The following is a 22,370-nucleotide window of genomic DNA, read 5'->3' on the forward strand; positions in this document are numbered from 1 at the left end:
ACGAGGTTGGTTTTGAACATATCAGTGATATAAAGTTTATAAACAGTGCAAGTGAACTTTTTAAAACCATAGCTTTAAAAACGTTTTAAACCATGCAAGTGTGCTTTCAAATAGAATGTTAGTAAATGTTAATAACAGTACTGAACTACTTGGTGTACATTTATAAATCGTGTAATCACAAAATTAACTGTTTAAAACACGTTTCCATAATTCCCAAATACATTTTTTACTCGATATAAATTCTCAATTACCTATAACAGGCTAACGTATATTTCCTTACGTATTATACAATTGTCAGGTAGACATTTAAATTAGTATTGTTCCCTGCATTATCGATTTGTCAGGTGTTTGGGAGTAAAGAAAATAATTTTTAACATTATATGCATTAAAACCTATGCATCCATTTTGGCCCTGCCCTAGAGTCAAAACCCATACTCAAGGGGAAATGAAAATTAAACATTCAGTAGAGGACTTCTTGGTAAACATAATTATAAGTCAGTTTTAATACAGATGTGTGAGAATAGATAAGACAATTGTATAACAGTATATGCATTAACTTTATATTGCCATATTGCCCCCATCCCTCTCACTTCATGTCCTGAACCCCTGACCCAGAGGTCATGGATTTCACAATTTAGGTAGAGGAGTTAGTGGACATCATAACCATTTATTCAGTTTTTTTTGCCCACATGTGTGGGAGTAGAGAAGAAGATTTTTTAAGAATTAAAACAATTTTACAATATGGCCATATTGGCCCTACCCTAGAGCCTGAACCCCTAATAAAGGGGTCAATAATTTCACAATTTTGGTAGAGGGCTTCATGGACATTATAACCAGGCATTTAGTTTTTAACAAATATATATGGAAGTAGAGAAGAAGATTTTCTAATGTTTAATACATTTTTCACTATATGGCCACATTGGCCCCTCCCTAGAGCCTGAACCCCTGACCCAGGGGTCATGAATTTCACAAGTTTGGTAGAGGGGCTCATGGACATAATAATCAAGCATTTTGATTTTTAACAAATATATATGGGAGTAGAGAAGAAGATTTTCTAAGATTTAATACATTTTAACTATTTGGCCATATTGGCCCCCCACCCTAGAGCCTGAACCCCTGACCCAGGGGTCATGAATTTCACAATTTTGGTAGAGGGCCTCATATACATCATAATCATGCATTTTTTTTTCAAAAGATGTAAATGGGAGTAGAGAAGAAGATTTTCTAAGATTAAATACAATTTTACTATTTGGCAACATTGGCCCCACCCTAGAGCCTGAACCCCTGAACCAGAGGCCATGTATTTACTAATTTCAGTAGAAGGCTTCATGAACATCATAATCATGCATTCAGTTTTTTCCTCACTTGTGTGGAAGTAGAAAAGAAAATTTTGAAAACTTGGCTTTTATTTTGCGTATTTGGCCCCGCCCGTGGCACTCCAGGGGTGGTAGAGCCATGAATTTCACAATTCACAAGTCCAAATATCCCAATATCAGGCTAACGTATTTTTTCTCACGTATTATACAATTGCCATGTAACAATCTAATACTAGTTATGTTTCCTGTATTATGTGTGAAATAATTTATATATTACGTGTGCGACGTTGTTACCTACGTGTTGTAAATAAACTGGTTCATGTGTTAGCATGTAAACAAAAACTTAACATTGTTTCTTGTTTTTTAATCTTATAACTTAAAAAAAAGTATACGGGTTCATTATTGTTTTATTTTATTGACGATATTCTATTAAAATAAGAAGAAAAAACAACGTTTTACAACATGCCATTTATTTGTTCGTCTTCCACATGCTGTTTACAAATAAGCTCTCTTGTGCAATGCAATCAATACTGGAAAAAAGCACATGGACAATTTGCTACATCACTATGGGTAAATGTATTGTTGAATATGCTACATAACATAGGATTAGCTTTCCGAAACTTTTTTATTTGTTACACACTAAAGATAAGCTCGTGTATTCCCAATATATAGCCACTTGTTAAACTCTGCATGTACGTTATTATTTGTTGAATTGTTTAACAAAATCACTTACCGTGTTATCCTTGAATGAGACTAATCAATATCAAGACATGTGAATGTGTAGTACTATTGCAGAATTTGATCATTCCCAATGTATATCCACTTGTACAGCATGGCATGTACGTTATTATTTGTTAAATTATTTAACAAAAAATCCGTTCGTGTTGTCCTTGAATGAGACTAATAAATATCAACGCATGGATGTGAATCTATTCCCCTATTACCGGGTGATGAATTGCAATAAAACAAGGAACTGGTCAGTGACTTAATAATTCCGTTAAAACAAGGATTTTAATTGTGATACAATTCATCGTGGTCTCTATTGACAAGGAGTGGATAAGGGACATGCATTATAATTAACAAGTGTATTTTATTTGTTTCTTAAGAAATCATAAATTCGCGCAGTATACCAACTTAAGTATGATTTAATAAATGAAGATAATAATTTTTCTATTGATCGACGTATCAAAGAAAAAAATGACCAGAAAACTCCATCAATGCGCGTAGCGCATTGATAAAAAAGTTTCCTGGTCAATTTTTTCTTTGATACGTCGATCAATAGAAACATTATTATCTTCATTTCTTATCATTAAATAAAACATTTTCAAATAAAAAAATGTGAAGTGTCATTGATAAAAAATGTAAATAATGTAAATGAAGCGGCGCGTATGAATACAAAACAACAACAGCAACAATATTCAAAATGGATGCGCCTTAAACTGACGCAGAGCTATTGAACTGAATTTAATGGATTAAACACAAATAGGGAGTTAAAATCTGAACCGGCCGAATGGAACACGGTAGGAAAATACATCCGATAGTTTGTGATATTATTCACTGTGCAGAAAAACTCGTAATAAAACAAGTTTTCATGTGAGATCGTGAGATATGCAACTGGGCATAGCCATCCAAGGAGAGGCGATCGTGGACGAAAATAGTTGATAAGTCGACAAAGAATAGTATGTATAAGCGACTTTTGTAAACGTTGTGGTAACTAGAGAGCCAGTGATGTACTTAAATGATATATCTGCCGTTTGGAATGCGCCGAAGGAGTTGATGCATTGCTCATAGCTTTTCTTTACGATGCTTATTCTGATGACCGATCATGTAATGTTACGTGTGTAAATTAAAAATTATCGTTACCAAATTTGAACAGCAGTGTTACCGTGAAAGTGTATAGGCCTATATGTTCGTTACAATATTCCTAGAGAAAGAACAGCCAGCCTCGCTGTAAATATTGATTGATCTCAAGCAGACGAAATCGTGAGAAGACGCTTAATTTTCTGTTTCGTGAATCAAATAATGTGTTTTGTTTATTTTTGAAGGTTAAACTTTCAAGTTTTTATGTTTAGAAAGTTGTTTTTTGTTTGCTGACAATAAAACAGACACAACTTTGAACTTTGTAAATAGTGTTTATTTTGGAAATTCCCGTTCTATAAATAGAGTTAGATCAGAACAGTTGAGAACAGTAGATCCAGCAATTTTTTTTTTTGATACAGGTATCAAAGAAATTTTTCGACCAATCAGAAGCGCCGATATCTCATCAAACGAATACATATTAAATGATAAAAGTAGATAAAATTGATTGTATGACAATTTTAAAGAAACTCATTTAAACAGATACTGTAATTAAATAATTCATATTCAAGCGATGCAAAAAGGCTTTTTTGATAAATAAATCAAGTAAAAAGCATCCTCTACCTCACAAAAAAGATATTTTCCCATGTAGTACACATATATCCTCCGAAGTTTTAGGTAACGAACAATACACACTAACAAGTGATGTTTAATTTGTGTATGATGTGTATATACCCTCGTTATGTGTGGGTTTTTTTTAAACAGTCTATTCGACTTGATAAATTGCTCATTTATTTTTTGCAATGTTCCATCTATACACTTATTAAGCTTGCTTGTTATAATGAATTTGTAACGACGTTAATATGTTTATAATAGTGCATTCTGGCATAAAGACCAGAAGCGACAAACTAAACGTGTGATTATATGTCATTTTTTTGTTCCTACCATTTGCAAATATTTGTAAAAATTCTTACTTTCTTAAACAATAATTCATGTGTTTTTATTCAAATACACGCGTAGTTTATAAATTAGTTATCCTACCCATCTACATGAATCTTGTTTATAACAGAAACTAAACAATAAGTTTTGATAGCTCTATGATTTTTATTTTTGTATTGCCAAATTTGTATTTTGATACATTCGCATGTAATTTTACGATGTCTTTTTAAAAACAATTAAACATGCAATGATAAAAGTCATTGTAAAAAAATAAAAATAAAGATACGAATGACTAAATTGTCAATTGCTGACTATACACAGAGACCAAATCTGTAAACCAACATGATCGTCAAATGAAATATGCAGATCATTTAAAACAATATGGATACATGTTATATGCACATACCAAATGATTCTTAACATTATATATTAGTTTTAATAGTTACTGTTCAAGCTTGAAAGTTTCTCGACGAGAAAATCATTATTCACGGAATCATTAAATTTAGACAAGTAATATGTACAAACTTGTTAAAACTAACAAACAGTTGGCTCATCATTTCTCCAACTAACTAAGAGAAACATTTTATTTTGAATTAATATTAATATATATATATATATATATATATATATATATATATATATATATATATATATATATATATATATATATATATATATATATATATATATATATATATATATATATATATATATATATATACAGTAAAACACGCTTATAACGAAGTCCCAGGGACGGGCAATTGTACTTCGTTATAAGCGTAATTCGTTATATCCGTCAAGTTTACAACATGAAATAAAGTCACAGGGAATGAAAATCACTTCGCTGTAAGCGTCAATTCATTATAAGCGTGTTCGCTATAACCGTGTTTTACTGTATATATATATATATATTTTTTTTTTTTTAAAGGATTACATAGTTAGGTTTTAGTTTGCATTAAAAAACTAATTATTTTTTATCTTAAATATTAGGTAGATTACACGATTGTACGTATTGTCTTCGACGCTTTTTCATGACAGAGTTTGAAAATTCAAAAAAATGGGAAAAGGTGATAAACTTTATAAAATGAGAAATATGATCTGTAATTAAAAATTGAAGAAAATAATAAAACAAATAATGAATTAGAAGCCATAAAGGCAAAGACAAAAATGAACACAATTATAAGGAAAAATATTTAAGAAGTTTTAAAAAAATTGTTGATTTAAAAAAAAAAAAAAAAAATTTTGGCGAAAAAAGCTGAATCGTCTCTGCGGGTATCTTCATGTGAAATTATGTCATTCAAATACTTCGGGCACATTTGGAGAGGGGTCGAATATTTACACAGGAATTTATGGGGAAAAATTATAATCTCTTTTTGCTTCATTTACATAACCAAAACATTTTGTATATCTCGCCATAAAGTATGTCACGTATGTAACCTTCTCTTAAATTCATTCTCCTTTAAAGCTACTCATTCCTTTAACTTCTCGTAAAGAGTTTCTGGGTCACATTGACCTAGTTCGGTATAATCTCCCTCTGCAACTGTCTTGCCTTCCTTTAGGTTCGTGTAGTTTCCTTCATGAACCCTATCCTGTACATCATCGTAATGTTGTGTCATATTTTGCGCCTCAAGTTGGTATACATCTGTACCCTGTATGTCATCATAATGTTGTGTCATGTTTTGAGTTTCGATTTGGGTCCTTTCTTCGCCATGTTTACTTTTCTGATGAACATTGCGATATCGTCTGTTATATACAACAAACACTGCCACCTAAAACCACGTCAAACCCAGGAGAACAGAAACAAGGGAGATTGCAATAATACATGATCTCGATGCCACTGCTCCTGAAAATACAAAATACATCGACTAGATTGTAAATATGAAGTTTTAAGAAATTATTTTTCTTCGTGTTTTTGTTTTGTTTTTTCTATGCTATACTTAAACGCACCTGTTGAGTCCATACTTGAATTTTCCAAAAGGTTACCTGACAAAAGAAACCAACATTTTGATTTTCACATATAATAAACTAGAAGGAAAATAATTATTTTAAATAACAACATTCTCTGGGCAAGTTCAGCATGACATTGGTCTATAAGCAATTGTTTGAGACTGGAAAATTAATAAGCAATAATAATTGATTGTTCCACTTTGTTTCGGTTAAGCTAAAAAAAGAAATAATCCGTTCCACTTCATCATTTTTTTTTTATTTTAAGGGTTACTTGTTCGTTCAAAAAATAAATAACACGTATATTTCAAAGAAGTCTTATCAATATCATTTCAATGTATGTACACACAAATAATTAAAACAAGATGTACTATTAATTTATACTTTAGAGATGTTGGGGAACAGTTGAGTTTGTTACAGCTTTTAAAACGAAATCGAAATTCCTGACCCCGGGTCATAAATCCCAAGTCGAAATAGACAAAGCTTCCCTCTCCTGGATCTGATACTTTTCCAATTACTTCCCGAGTAGATTTGTTATTTATGAATAATATAAAGAATTGTGGAGATCCTCCATTAAACCCTGATATTCAGGTCAAGTTTGCGTAGCCGTTGGCATAAGACTATCCCGTTTTAGTTTTAACAAACAGGACATTAAATAGATAACGTATTGTTAAACTTAAAACAGCTAGGTTTTTATTCAGTTTAAAATAACGAGAGTTAAAAAACGTATCCTTTTCAATTTATTTATAAAAATGTCCTTAATTGTAAACTTCATCCATCATATCTTAATATGTAAACAAATGTATCCTTCAAATATAATTGTGATTCTAGTGATTGTTTGACCATTGTATGACAGTGTGAAGTTTCAAAAATAACTATGGTCCATAACGGGGATGGCGCTTTCAAGCACGTGTTTGTTGGACACGTCTCCTTTGGGGACAGTTGTCCTAACAGATACTGGGACATGACCGTCCCACAGCAAGAAGGAGGGTGAGCAATGATCGGAACAGCAACATCTACTGTTTAATCTAGTCCACTCTTTGTTTGTGTTGTTGAATTATGTAGATGTCCCGCTACATCTATACGTGTCTGTGTGGGTTCATTGAACCGTGGGTATGGTGTAGTTTAGCCATGTCTCCTGTATCTTATGGAGTTTAGTGTATGCCTGACCCCTAACGTGACGTAAAGTGGGGGGTGGGGCGGGGTTACCATCCACGTGACACGATATTCTTAATTTCTTGTCATTTATTACCCTTGACGATATTTACATATACAAAGTTTACGCAGACAATATATAACAACAGAGCAAATAAGAAAATCTCAATTATCGAAACTTATTTTTTTAAGGTTTTATTTTTTAGGTTTACCTTTCACTGTAACTTTTGTATCAGCAGAAAGTAAAGAACAGTTTATCCTGTTACAGCTCTGTATTCGAAACGAATATTCTTGTCCAGGGGACAAAAATCCCGGGTCGAAATAGACAAGTCTTCCTTCTCCCGGATCTGATACGTTTCCAATTACTTTCCAATTTGAACCTTCCATTGCATACAGTATGAAAAATTGCTCAGGTCCGCCATTGAAGCCCGATACCCAAGTCAAACTGACGGAGCTGTTGGTGTAGGAATATCCAGTGAAGTTTGAGGGGGTTTGTGGTACGTCTTCATAACAGGAAATTAACCAAAACAGTGGATTAAAATAATGAACGTCATAATTTAAGCTAATTTAAAAAAAAAGAAACAAGAGGAGGTATATATTTAAATTTCATTTGATGCCATTATACATGAAACTATACCATATACATGAACAGTAAAAAAGACCCCCCCCCCCCAACCTAAAAAACAAAAACAAAACCACGAAAAAAGCATGCGCGATCATATTTAATTTATAATTGAAAGTAACCTTCATCGTTGATTGTGATTCTAGTGACTGTTTGTCCTTTGTATGACAGTGTGTAGTTTCCAAAATAAGTATGATCATTCACGGGGATGAAGTTTTTGACCACGTGTTTGTAGGACACATCTCCTGTAGAAATAGCTGTCCTCGCAGACAGTGGCACAGGACCGTCCCACTTGAAGTCAGATGATTGTGGAGGGGGGTAAGCAATGATTGGAACAGCAACATTTACTGTGGTATCCATTCCACTCTTTGACCCATATGTGGATTTGAAACAACCGGTTGTATCAAGTCTGGTGGTACCTGCAAAATGCAATTAATACAAATATTTCATATACATGTACCTTCCATATTATTAATTTTGTTGTAAGCATTATTATTTTTTAATGATTTTTATATGCAAATGAAATTACGTGACATGAACGCGGCCATGTTAAGGCTGCCTGATTAATTTCACAGCGATATGTAGAAAGTCACTTGTCTGTACTTCATAAGATATGACGTCATAGTTAACTTTGACGTCACGTTCTGCATTTCTTTCGATCGTTCTTAGGGAATGTATCGTAACGTAATAAGTGATATTCATTGTGCATAATATAAAACCTCTTCATTCCATTACATAGACACTGTTATAAAAACTAGTGCTACTAAATTCAATATCACCGATATGGAGTACAAAAAATCAACAGTTTTAAAGCTTTGTAATAGGTAAATAACTATTCATAAACTAATGGTTTTGAGACTCCCCCTGCTACGTGTAATCTAATGAATGGTGATATGTATATGCATATTAAAAAACGGCTTGGTGCAAGTGAAAGAAAGAAACAATCTTAGTATATTTTAAGTGAAATCGGGAGAGAAAATAAGTACCAATGTGAATCTTGCTGGGGGAAACCTACCGATTAACCCGAGTTTGGGTAGGTTAACCCAAGTTTGTGTAAAACGAGCCTATAAGGTAAAAATGTGTCTAATTTCGATGGCGTTGCGAAATGTTTTGACAATATTTCAAATAAACGAAATATTTATATGAACCCCCAGCAAGAACTGCAAAATACATTACTTATCGACGGATTTTTCATAAGAATAATTTTGATTTAATGACATTATTCACTTGTGCCGATGCGATTTTTATAGATTATTTATCGTATTAGAATACACCCGTCACATGCTTAAGAAAAATATATGACGTCACAAAAATACATCAAATATAGTGTTGGATGTCACTGTTAATTTATGTAATAAAAGTTTAAAGAAACTCGCTTGGTTAAAGTATTTTTCGATAATTAAAATATTATCATTTTTCGATGTATATTTAGCTTCTCACAGCCTTAAAATAGCCACGAATTTAAAATGTTATATTTTGACTCCTTGTCTTAAATGTTTTTGTTTTCTTCAAAATAAACGAACATGATTATACTTATCTTTAAGAATATAGTATTTTTGACAAGCCTTCATATCCTATTCCTCTTTTTCTCAACCAACTATCTTTCTATTTGTATACTAGCTAGTTTAGACGTTGAGAAGAAGTCGGCGTGATTCTTACATAGAACGTTGATGTTTATCACTCTATCTGTGTTGCTGAATTCTGTAGAAGTCCCTCTACATCTGTACGTGTCTGTGTCGGTACATTGAGCCATGTCTATGGTGTAGTTCAGCCATGTCCCCTGTCTCTGTTCGAGTTCAGTGTATCCCTGACCCCTACTGAGACGTATTGTGGGGGTGGGGTTTCCATCCACATGACACGATATTCTCAATGGCGCGTTTTCATTCAACTCGATATTACTTATCATTTGGCCATTGATATACAAGAGAGTATCATCTAAATCTAAAAAGAAAAACGATGGAATACTTTATGTCAGCCAAGTTTTTGTTTTATCGTACTTTTGTTGAAATCTTACCTTTTCGAAATTCAATAGGTAGCATAGTATTCTCCATAGCTAAAGTGTGTTCACTCATGTTAACACTATATTAAAACCATCATAAACCATCATAAAATACGCTATTAACCCCTTGAATCGTTATCACTAATATTTTTGTTTCCTGCATTTTTATGTGGATTTTTTTGTTATAAATAGTAAAGCATTCCACGTCAATGACGATTAAGAAAAACAGGTTTGGGTTCTTTACAATTTAATGTTCTCTTATCAATAAAATGTTTCAAACAAAATATTTATAAATGATATATTTCAGCAATCAAGAAATCTTGTTGTTTTCTGTCAATATTGTTGTTTAATTTTTTCGTTTTTGAAGTTCATGAGGCTGAATATAGTTTTTTTTTCATAGTTAGAGCTTGTTCACTTACAGACAAACTAATCCCCGGAGTATAGCATGTGCCTAACACCTTTTTGAACGCTATCACTCAAATGTTTCTTTCTGCAATTTTTTATCTGACTTTTTCTCACCCTGAAGAGCTAAAACTCATTAACGCAAACATTTAAAAGCAGAAAATACGAACTCTTTACAATTAAAAAATTATATAGATCTTTAAAATCTTTAAAACTTAATTTAAAAAAAATGATAATAACCATCTGAAAACAAGTCGGAACAATATATATGCCATAACAAAAAATTACCACGTGTTGTGATTATTTTAATACAGTTACAGTTCACATACATTGTATATAAAAAGGCTGTATGATAAAACGCTCATCAGAGAGTGGGCAGCTCTTTTTCTAAACTTAACATTAATTAGTTCCTGTTCTGGGTTTGATTAAAGTGCTATCCTCTACATATTCATCTTATTTGTGAAGATCATTGCATTTTTTGTTATAAACTATATATATTCTTAATGATCTCTAAATCTATTTTGCACGTCTTTATCTTTATCAAGAATTAGGTTTAGTATATATACTTTTTTTGTAAAGGTCATTATTCAGTTGAATGCATATGTGCTAAAATCTTTAATCAAGCCAGTTAAATATATACCTTTGATATTTTACTTTAATTTATATGCCCATGGTTTTCATTGTATTTGTGTTCTAACCAATCATTCAAATCTTAAGATGGAATAACACACCTGGGGAAAAAAATTGCTCAATTTAACAAATAGGCTAATAATTAAATTTGTTTATTATGGAAGATATGATAATTAACAAACTGTACAAATGTCAAATAAGCAAAAAAATTGAAGTTTGGGTATAAGAAATTAAAATCTAAAAACCTCAATACAATAAGTAATAGCAAAGGTCCCTGTGGAATTCGAACTCGGGATGTACGGATCAAAAGCCCGACACGTTATCGACTCGGCTATGAAGTAAGTTACATGTTACTTTCGATAAAATCTTTTAAATAAAATGAAATGTTGTCATTTTGTCAGCCATTTTGTGACGATGTGTTATTTCACCTTAAACGAAAATATTGCAATGTTTGTTTAGTGTATTAATAGTATCATGTTTAAGGATCACCCTCTTTCTCCCCAAAACTGTATACAAATCCACGAGGTACCCGGTATATATTTAAATGGACACAACCAATGCAAAGGGACATTTGAGAATGATAACAACAAAATTGTAAAACGTTCATGTCCTAGTAAAATACTTACATTGGACATCAAGTTGAAATCCTTGTTTTGATGTCTTATTTCCCCGATCTGCTTGGCATCGGAATAACCGCATATTTCTCTGTACTTGTTGTTGCAATAACGTCCCCATCTCTGAAGGAGCATCACTGAATCCATCGGAGCCCTTTACTTTCCACTCTATATTACAAGGTGGATTGCAATCCACTGTACAAACAAAGGGACCAATAGTCTCCCCTTCCCTTACTGTTAATTTGTCATTGATGTTCAATTTAGGTTCTGGAGTGAATTTCATTATGTCCGGTCCGTCTATAAAGATAAAGAAGCATGATTTTTGTTTGATAATGTGAATGTTTTTTTTTTTCTTTTTCATATCAATATCAATTTACAGAACTAAAACTCTTTTTATACATCTATTAAAAGTTTTAATATTACAAAAACCGTTTTTATGTGAATTTCGAAATTACATGATTGTAACACATTGGTATAAATACTTTTTTTATCAGAGGGTATAAGATTATCAACACTACATTTGAATTCTGAATGATGTTTCACACAGTAATATTCTTCGTTTTATGCGTGTTTTGGAGATTACGTTTACTGTGACGTGGTTAGGAATGCTTTTAAAAATCACAATGGGGATAGCAAAATGTATTAGAATTAAAAATTAAAGTTGTTTGACGACTCTGGTCAAATATCTGCGTTAAATAATAACCTATTATCGTTATTTTGAATAAGAATGCAGAATACTAATATTTAATAAATTCATGAAAAGACCAGGTCTAAGAAAGTATGGGACTCACGGTTTTATTGTGTAAAGGATTTCATAGTTTCTTTTAAAAATAAAACGTGAACATAAATGATAATATAAAGTTAATTTAACACACAATTCTTATTTTACGACATATATATCGGTTCGATTTTCGGCAATGCGAAGGAAACGTGGGTTTGATTTTGAACGCTGAGAAGACATATCACCACAAAAATGTTGCTAAAACTAAAAAAATGAATGGTCTAGTGGGCAGATTAATCACATATGTTGATATTACAGTTGAATAGTTCTTATCACAGATGGAGGAGATGACGCCCGAAAAAGAGATCTGTCCAGGTTTGACCTACATTCATTGATAGAGTAAAAGTAGTTGTTTATCACAGCAAGGTTAAGTTCGTCTAAACTGAAAATTGTTGACTAACGTCTCCTCCGTTTTTTAGTCCCGGCGAATCATGCTGGGATTAGAGTAAAAGTAAAGTTGGTATGAGCATCATCGAATTTTTCTTATACTATGCCGGTGTAATGCACTTTATTCTAAGGGACATTCGTCGAGACTATATTTTTTTTCCTGATTTTCAGTATATATGAATCAGAGACGTCCGTCAAAAGTTTTCAGCCTCGACGAATCTCGCTGAGATTATAATGCACTGGTGCTTGCATGCTTTAGTCTCTGCTCATGAAAATATACCTATGCCTATATAAGTTGCATCGTACATATTCGTGAGTATAGCCCCAGGCACCTAAGGTGAAATGTTATCATTAAAAAAAATCAAAATCATATATACAAGTTGTTGGCAGTATAGTTCTATACACATATGAAAACCAAATAGATTTCTTAATATCTCATTATTTAGAGTTAATTCTAAAATATGTCAGAATTTGTATTAAGTCGTCACATGTTTTAGATAATCAAATGTTTCCAGTAGTCAATTTTCAACACATGAGTTTATTCCAAAATGATGTCATAACAAACATACGAAATCTCCTGTCATCTCTATGCATAGCAATTAGTCATCGAATCATGTGGCATCCAGTTTATATTTTAGCTACATATAGAATTTGCATATAGTGACGACTAACTCTGATGCTATGTCTGAGTGAGGTTAAAAATTGTTCACTGACAGCCATTTTGTTTGGCTTTGAGTGTTAGACTATCGGAAACCCATGACTCAGTAGATATATGTTAAGATTAAAAGACAGACTGAACTCTTTAGTTATGATATTTGCTATGGTATGCACACATCGACAAAACAAATAATTTTTTAAAATAGGTTTTAAATAAGCGTCAAGTACAATTTTGTTGTTATTTAATACTCAACAACCTCAGATGGTGTCTTTTTTTCTGTTAAAACAGTGTCTGAAGTTTTTATGTGACTTTTATATCAACAAATCAAAAGTCCCACAAAAAACCACGAACAATCTTCACTATCAATGAAATTACATCCCAATGAAATTTTAATGAATGATAACAATTTCCAAAAATTAAACCCAACAATATTCACTAATCTGACAATAAGGTAAAATTTAACTGTTATATTCCATATATTGTTGACTAAAATCTTAAGTCCCAGAGATTATCACTGTGCAATTTATTTCCATTGATTTAATTCTATTTAATACTCTAAGCACGAGTGTCCCAATCGAACGTTTGTAATTTATTTAAAATGTTTGTTTATTTGTGTAAATTCTAAACCATGTATTCTTTTATGAATTGTTTGTTTGTTATCCTCAAGTATTTGAATCTACAAGATAAACATAGGTATTTTCGTTTATAATGAGAAACATGAAGGCTGATCTATTATATATTTTTAATCAAATCGAAAAAAAAATATGAATTGTAGCAATTTGAACAGATATCGAACCAACTTAAAAAACTGCAACCTGAATTGTCCCAGCCTTAATCTTAATGAGCCATATATTGTACATCCTAAGAAATCATTGCGTTTGAATGTCACAACAAGTTTTGTTTAGATATTTCTTTATGTACAAGTATTCTAGTTGATGCTATTTCCCATCTTTCAGGTCATTCATCTATGATCTGGACATTTTTGGAAAAATAGAAAACTTTTCAACAAGATCTTAATCCTGTCGCACATGCACGTTGTCTCTTAATCCCAAATCAACATCTCCTCCACATGATTGCAGTGTCAACTAGAACAGACCTATGCGAAGGCCATGGAGAGTGACTTGATGGAAGAGATGGTCAAGGATGCAATTGATTGGTCTGTTTGTTAGAAAACAATAGTCGGTAATGAAGATAGCTCAATGAGTTCCAAACATTAGACAGACATTGACACAAATATTAGTTAAACATTGGATGCTAATCATGTGAAAGAAATCTGAAGGAACCATCAATACTTTTTGAAAGAATAACATAAAACGTCTACTTTCAAAGTCAATCAGTATCTCAAAAAATGTTTATACTACATCCTAGCCAAAGGAAAAGGGGGTGTTGTAAATATAAGCCAGGGAGTTTTGCTCTTGTGTGCTTTAATATTTATGTTATAGAGTGATAACAATTTTGAGAGCGGTGTTCATTCAGGTGTGGTAATACATTGTCAGCTTCCATATTTATGTTAGATTGGTCATATATGTAATAAATTTGAGAGGGCTTTTTTATTTGGGTGCATTATTTGTATTAGTTTGTTGATGTATTACATGTACATGTGAAGATGTAAATGGCCCGTATAAACTTGAATAGTATTAAAATGACTCATACATAACATATAGTTGTAACAATAATTGATGTTGTTCTACCGAATGGCTTAAAATTAAATTTGCCCTTTATACTGTGCATATTGTACATTATGTAATACCGATTTTGATTCTTTTATATGTTTTAGAGTTTAAAAAAATCGTCAGATACATGCAGCGAATCATAAATTAAATATTATTCATATATACCTACTAGAATTATTGTGTTCCTATCTTGCATCCCGTTATAAGTTGCAAATAGTTTATTTTTTTAACTTAAACAAAAAAATTTGGATTTAAATGAATAATGTTTTACTTTTTTGTGAATTTTTATACGCTATTTGCATTATAATATAATATAATAAATTGACTGAATGTTCTGAAACAATAAAAGTTAGAATTAATGTTTTTATGTACACTAAAGTAGTGTTTAAGTAGAACTAGCGCAAAATTAAATAAAAACACAGATCAGAAGAATCAGACTGCAATATCTTTTTATCCAAGTCATTGACATATAAGTGTCTTCGTTTCCAGTAAAAGCATAACATTTGTCTATTTCATTTAAGTTCAAAAATAAAACTGTTTGTTATATCGAAACATATTTTTGACCATTTTGCATTGAAGAGTAACACAAAAAGCAACATTTTTGAACCGTGCAGAGGAAATTGCACATTTGCTCATTGTTGAATACTGAGGAGCCTATCAGAAATTCTTTTTTTTTTAAATATCTCTTCTGTCAATGTATTATTAAGAGCATATAAGAAAATTGAATTGAAATGATAACAAACTATGTAGAATTGCTTCATTTTTATTGCAAGTGGTGTATTTTAATGAGCGGAAGTATTTCCAACAAGGGTATGTTTGGATACCGTTATCATGGAAACAAACATATTAATTCACCATGAATTGTTATATTCTTCTAGAAAAAATACAATGCAATTTGTTGAAACATATTTTATAATTTTTTGCTTACTTTGGTGTCATTCACATTCTTCCGCAACTGAGAAACTGCTTGATTAATGATAAGCTGCAATTTCATTTGACATTAAATTGGATATAGAACTCTACCGGTTTATTTAATTAATCGATCAGTTGCCGAATTGGCGTGTCAACTTAGAGCAAGTTCAATATAATAACGTTACTGGATCAACTACTGAAAATAGCTAATTTTCGTTTTCTTTTTCATCCTTATGATAGAATTTGTTAGTAACGAAAAAAATAAACACCTACCCCTTTCCCAAACTTCGAAGCTTATGAAGAGGTTCCTTATGTCGACAATACTGAATTATATTCACCATACTTACACAGTGGGTTGATCTGTACTGGGTCACTCCTGTCAGTCTCCAAGTCTTCTTCTGTCGCTGTACACGTGTACCTGTTGTACTTGAGATCTCTAGTTACATATCTCAGGGTCTTTCTGTTTTCTCCTCCTATCCTTGTGTCGTTGACAAACCAGGTGTAAGACAAGGTGAGGAGCTTGGAGTAGTAGTCAGGGGCTGAGGTGGATTGACTGGAACAGGTCAATGTTATGTATCTATTGACCTCAACGTTAAGGTCTCCTGTTATCTTCGGCTTAGAGGGTTTGTCTAAAATTGATAAGAATACGTGTAAAATAATATTTTCATTTTGATTGAATTCAACGTTGAGGATTTCCTTTTATGATCGGATTTAAAGGCTTGTCTTAACTAAGGACAAAAGATATGAAAGAAACTAGATGCTGAGTTTGACTTTAGAAATGTTGCATACATACAAAAGAAATGAAAAAACAAACAAAATATCTTGTCATATTCATTTCTTCAGGAAGGAAAAAGTAGAAAGTAAGACATGTAATAAAACATATATATCCGCCACTTGTATGCGCTTTACAGAAAAGAATTGCATATTTTTTTTTGTTTGAGTAACGTACTGAAAACAATAAAGAAAAAAATTAACCAATTTAAAAGATATCAAATTGAGTAAATAAGACTACAAATCAGTTTTTTTTAGGTAATATACTCCTCAAATAATAGTCGTTTTCGTGAGAACAACTTCTAATAGTAACATTAAGACCATTGTTTTATTTTTTTTAATGTTGTTTTATTAAGTTAATATGAATGTGAATACATCATTATTATAGAAAACCAATAGTTTTTTAACTTAATGCGAATTCTACTGTTTATAACTCCTTCAAATTCATAATTAATGTCACATAACGCCCACACGCCGGACTAAAAAGCGTGTCCATTATCTTTTTCTTTGCCACATTCAACTTACTGTTTGTTTTGAAGATACGTGGTAATGAATGGAATAATTATATTTATTATGTTATATTTTACTTGATTTTGACTACTAGCTCTTCTACTACGTAAATCTTTCTATTCTTGAAAACAAAGCATGGAATTATGACATTTGTACATTTATTTTTTGCATTATTGACTTCACTGGCTGTTAAATGTTGTTTACACATCAGATTTTCTACCAAATAGCTAACTTTAACTCTGAACACCAAAGCTACTTTTTCAAACAGTTGCAGTAACGCATAACAAAGAAACTACTCACTGCGTACAATTTTAAACTCATCAATTAAATTCATATATTACCCGAAACAATCAGTACAACACCTCCACCTGACCACGCAGCTCCAGCCCACGATCCACCATTGTAATACCCAGCGTCATCCAGAGTTATGTCCCTTATCTTAAACATGATGTTAGTGGAAGCAAACGGTCTGGTGAGGTATGTGTACTTTGTCGACTGATTATATCCTCCATAGCTTACACCACTACTTCTAACACTGAATATAGTTCTGTTTTCTCTATATGTGTGGTAAACAAGATATCGTCCAGCGACAGGAAAGAACGGCGCTGTCCATGATAGATTCACTGTGTCTACCACCTTGGTTTTAACTTTGAAGACTACAAAAAGGCAAACAAATGTTATGAATGTATGAATACTATGCATTCAACTTCGAGAAAGATAAATTGGGGTAAAATTACACGACAAACTTCTTCCATGCTTTAAAAAAAAATATTAAGACAGGTAAAAAGGTACTATTTAGCAGTACTATTTCAATCATCTCTAAGTTTAATGAATGTTAAATATCACGATAAGAATTTCAACCCTAAACAGTTTATTTTTTCATAGAAGATTTTTTAAAATGAAATTTCTGTGTGCGTTTTTTTTTTTGGGGGGGGGGGTGTGTTTTTGTTTTTGTTTTGTTTTTTGTTTTTTGTTTTTTTTTTGTTTTTTTGTTTTGTTTTTTGTTTTTTTGTTTGTTTGTTTGTTTGTTTTTATTTTATCTTTTTCGGGGGGGGGGGGGGTATTATTCATTTTCATTCATTAGAAATTTCCATGCGTTTACAAAACATATTATTACCGAAAATTTAATAGCAGCCTAGATACAGATATTGTCAAGAGATAAGAAGTTAGAGAAGGATGAATGTTTTCTTATGACTTTAATAGTAGTCATGGGCATAACATTTTTGATGTTAAGGAACGTTTTTTAAACAGGAAGGATTGTGTAACCTACATTTTATGCGTGCGATGGTTAGACCTTTTTACAACAAAGCATGTTAACGATTTTAAATATGACCATTTTCATACAAATTCTTTGTCCTATGTTAATATTTTACTACAACAGCAGCAAACCATTTATATTTAACTGTTACATTTTTTTTAAGCGGGGAAATAAAACAATTTGTTTTTACTTCCTTATTAAATAAATCAATACAATTAGGATATTTGATATTCAGTATAATAATTTGATAACCTTGATATTCAAATGAATTATGCTTTAGGATTAAGCAAGTGTATTCTGTTATTATTTCTTTTAATCGTGTTTAATTGTGATGACGTGTTATATTACGTGGTTGGTTTTCATGGTGTGAGGTTTATTATATACGGTTCAAAGTATGAAATTATTTCCTCTGCATTGAACATTTTCTGAAGGTGCACTTTACAATATTTGTTAAGCTTTTTTTGCCAATGGCTAGGGTTTCGGTTCCACAGAAATAATTTCTTCTTCTTTAAAACATTCAATGTATAATACTCCGTTGATAAAAAATGTATTTATTTTTCTGTGGGGCCATTTATATGGATGTGGGTTTTTTGCTAATTTGCAGATATGTAATTTCGTGGATGCGTCGGTTTTCAGTTTCAGTGGGAATACGAAAAATACTAAATCTTGTATTATAAGTTTCGTCAAAAAGTTCATTTTTTGGGTGAAGCCTACCCACGAATACCCCTTATTCTAATGATTTCAAAATATCTGTCATGAATTATGCAGTAAATTGAGACTAATTATGAGTGTTCATAGATATGTATTTTAGGCTTATAGCTGAGAGTAACTGAAAATTCAAAACAGTTAAAGTATAAATAGAATACAAATTAAATAGCATTATTTGTTTTCAGTTTGAAAATCGTGTGTAATAGATATATTCAGACAAATGAACATTATTTTTTTAAATAAATACATTTTAAACTATTTTGTTGTTCATAAAAAATATAGGTTTTCATAACAATGACGTTTAGTGAGTTGATCCTAAACATTCTGATAAAGCATCAAAATTAAAATGAACGCAGCTTTTTCAATGGTATTTGAAAGCAAAAAGCACTTATCTTGTTTATGTCGATTTATGTCGATTTATTTAAAAAAAAAACTTTGTAAACAAACAATCCATGTTTATGACATTTACATTAATATTAATGTTAGAAAATACCATTGTATGTGAGTCTGTTGTCAACAGACCATGGAGTTGCTCTAACGTTGATAGTGATGGTGTCATACAGCAATGCATCCCTCACAGTGTACTGTGCATAACGCATACGGGTCCAGGCATCTGCTGCCGTGTCTCTAGTAAGGGATATGTCATAGGAGGAATAGTTTGACGGCGTCCATGTAAATATTACGTTTCCTGACATGAACCTGGTTGATATTTGTACATTTTGACCTAAAATGCATATTGTAAGTGGCATAAGCAACAGAAAAAACAAATTAAAGAGTAATCTATGTTTTTTTAATGTAAAGGTAAACATAAAAGTAAATATGTGAAACAAAACTGCTCACCACATGGCAGTTAATTTAACTATGTACAATTGTCTAATGTTTCTAAAGTAGTTAATTGTTACACAGTTTTACCAATACCATTTAGTGCGTACTTATTGACCCCATATAATAACGGCCGTGTAACAATAGTTATTTTTAGAAATTAACATATGTATAGTTGTTAAGGAGCAAATGACACTCACTGTGAACAAAACAAAGCAGTCCACATTTGATGATAAACAAGACTTTCAAAAGCGGCAACTTGACCATCCTTTTATTTCCTCCAAAACTGCTATAACAGTGTAGGTTGATACTGAGACTTTTTAAAGTAAAGACAAATAATATCTTCCTTCTTCCTCTAAAATGTGTATATTTATAAATGCATGTGTTTATTCCTTTACTGATTTTATCACACTTGTGTCGATAAGAACTTGCTTCCGGAGGAAGGTCAGTAGAAAAGGTATCCAGTAATATTAATGTTCGGTAAATATAATTTTTCCATTTTTGATTTCCATTTTTAAGGAAATAAATGTTCATCCCTCGGGTGAACTAGATGCTAAAATGTTTAAAAAGTACCACAATATATTTTTGTTATAAAAAAAATAGTTTCTAAAAATCCTTAATGCAATGTTTACAATTTGCACAATAGCTGAATCATATTTTTTAATATAAGTGGTGTTTCATGAAGATTGTAAAAATTATATGTTCATTTGTGGGTCCAATGTTGGTTAAAATGACGTTTATCTTTTTAAAATATACATGGCTTCCAAAACTCCTTTTTCTATCTGTTGAGGAAAGGTGAAGCAGATACTGGTTGTGTTTCTGGATTTTTATTTGGTGGATTTTTATATTAGATTCAACTGGTTTACATATAGCAAGACTTGGCCAGGACTCGTGTCAGATATTGAGGAATGAAACATTTACAACTTACATAAAATATTTATTAGAGTAACAAGGGCCGATCTCAAGAGATTTTGAAGTACTGTTGCTTATTCACTTTTTTCATTTACGTAGGTCCCACTAACCTCTCCAATCCCATAAATTACGATTGGATTTGCTGCATTATTCTTTTTTTTTTAATCATCCACGTTCCCTTCGAGTGAGATTTTATGTTCTACCCCCCCCCCCCCTTTCATTATACAATCGAAAGTGAAAATAAAGGAAACAGTTTCGCATCTAAACTGTCATATGTCAATGATTTAGAAATTCGTTCATATATTCAGTACCTGACGCGTTTTCTCTTTTCAATGGCACATTTGCAATACAGTTAATAGCGCGATGGTGCAATGGCACGATGACGATGACGTGATAACGAACTAACGAGGGCGCGATAGATGATGAGTGTCTTACCTTTTTGTCAGGCTAGCTAATCATGCCAATGTTAATGTCAGATCTGAAAGTACTATTTTTTTCTGTGTAACTTGTTTTTTTTATTAAAAAAGGAAGTTTATATGGAATTTTTAATATATGTTTTTTAGCATTGCTACGGTTATTTGAATGGCGAACCAACCACATAATTCTTGTTGCTATTCGAAAAGTGAATAGCGAAAAGCAAATAGAACTCCGACTTCTATTTGCCATGCAAATAACCGTTTATCTATACCGCGAGAGAAATAACACTACTAAAATTAAAATTCACTAATATTCCCGAAAATCGATTTACTTTGTCTGACAATTATTGTACATTGACTGTTCAACTGTACATTTCTACTGGCCAGCACTGTAACCCACTGTACGCCATTGTACATGGAACTAACTAGCACTGTACCGCACTGTATATTTGAACTAGAAAATCTTTCTAAATATTCTCATTTTAATATTATCTTTAATACCTAGTAATATGCAGCATTATTTCAACAGCTTGTTGAAATTAGTTTATATATAAACGTAACATGTGTTTGTTTTGTAAACTTCATGTACCGGTCATTGCATTATAATACACGTGCTTAACCAGCCAGGTTACAGATTCATTTTGTTTGGAATATTGCAAGCTTTCAACTACATGTAATATGACCGGGCTATTAAGTCCCTTTGTTTCGTTTATTATGTACCAAAGTTCACCAAATTGACTTAGAATGACCAAAATATATCCGAAATTGTATTTTGTGTTCACATATCCAGGAATGACTGCACACTTAATTACAAAAGTATATAATGTAGATAACACGCACATTCCTTGCTCACATGTTGCCTTCTTTTAATAATATATCTAAAAATGTCGGGTTCAAATTTTACCGGCAATAACGCCTTTTGTATTTTGCGTTATGAATTTTAAATATGGAAACTTATAAGTGAAATATTAACGTGGATAGTTATTTTAAAAAAGAAAATAAAAGCTTAAAAAAGGAAGTTTGTAACTGGTTAAGTGGGAAGGGGGGTCAGAATCATTAAAACAAGAATCTTGAAAAGCAAATAATAAAAAAACCATGGGAAATTCGCCAACCGCCCGGCAGAAATGGAAACCATAATCTGCGA

The 22,370-nt window shown here is 31.8% G+C and overlaps 1 protein-coding gene across 1 annotated transcript; it reads right to left on the minus strand.

The window, feature by feature from the left end:
- Positions 1-4,769: 4,769 nt before the first annotated feature.
- LOC128170990 (uncharacterized) lies at positions 4,770-20,202 on the minus strand. Its single transcript, XM_052836751.1, has 10 exons — positions 20,099-20,202; positions 19,570-19,800; positions 17,452-17,766; positions 16,177-16,458; positions 11,431-11,715; positions 9,433-9,714; positions 7,896-8,192; positions 7,364-7,654; positions 6,000-6,035; positions 4,770-5,895 (listed from the first exon to the last, which is right to left on the minus strand). Exons 1-10 carry the CDS (start codon positions 20,163-20,165, stop codon positions 5,822-5,824), a joined length of 2,160 nt encoding a protein of 719 aa, XP_052692711.1. The 5' UTR covers positions 20,166-20,202; the 3' UTR covers positions 4,770-5,821.
- Between the last annotated feature and the right edge of the window lie 2,168 nt (positions 20,203-22,370).

This window comes from Crassostrea angulata, chromosome 2, assembly GCF_025612915.1.
Source record: "Crassostrea angulata isolate pt1a10 chromosome 2, ASM2561291v2, whole genome shotgun sequence".
NCBI lineage: Eukaryota > Metazoa > Mollusca > Bivalvia > Ostreida > Ostreidae > Magallana > Magallana angulata.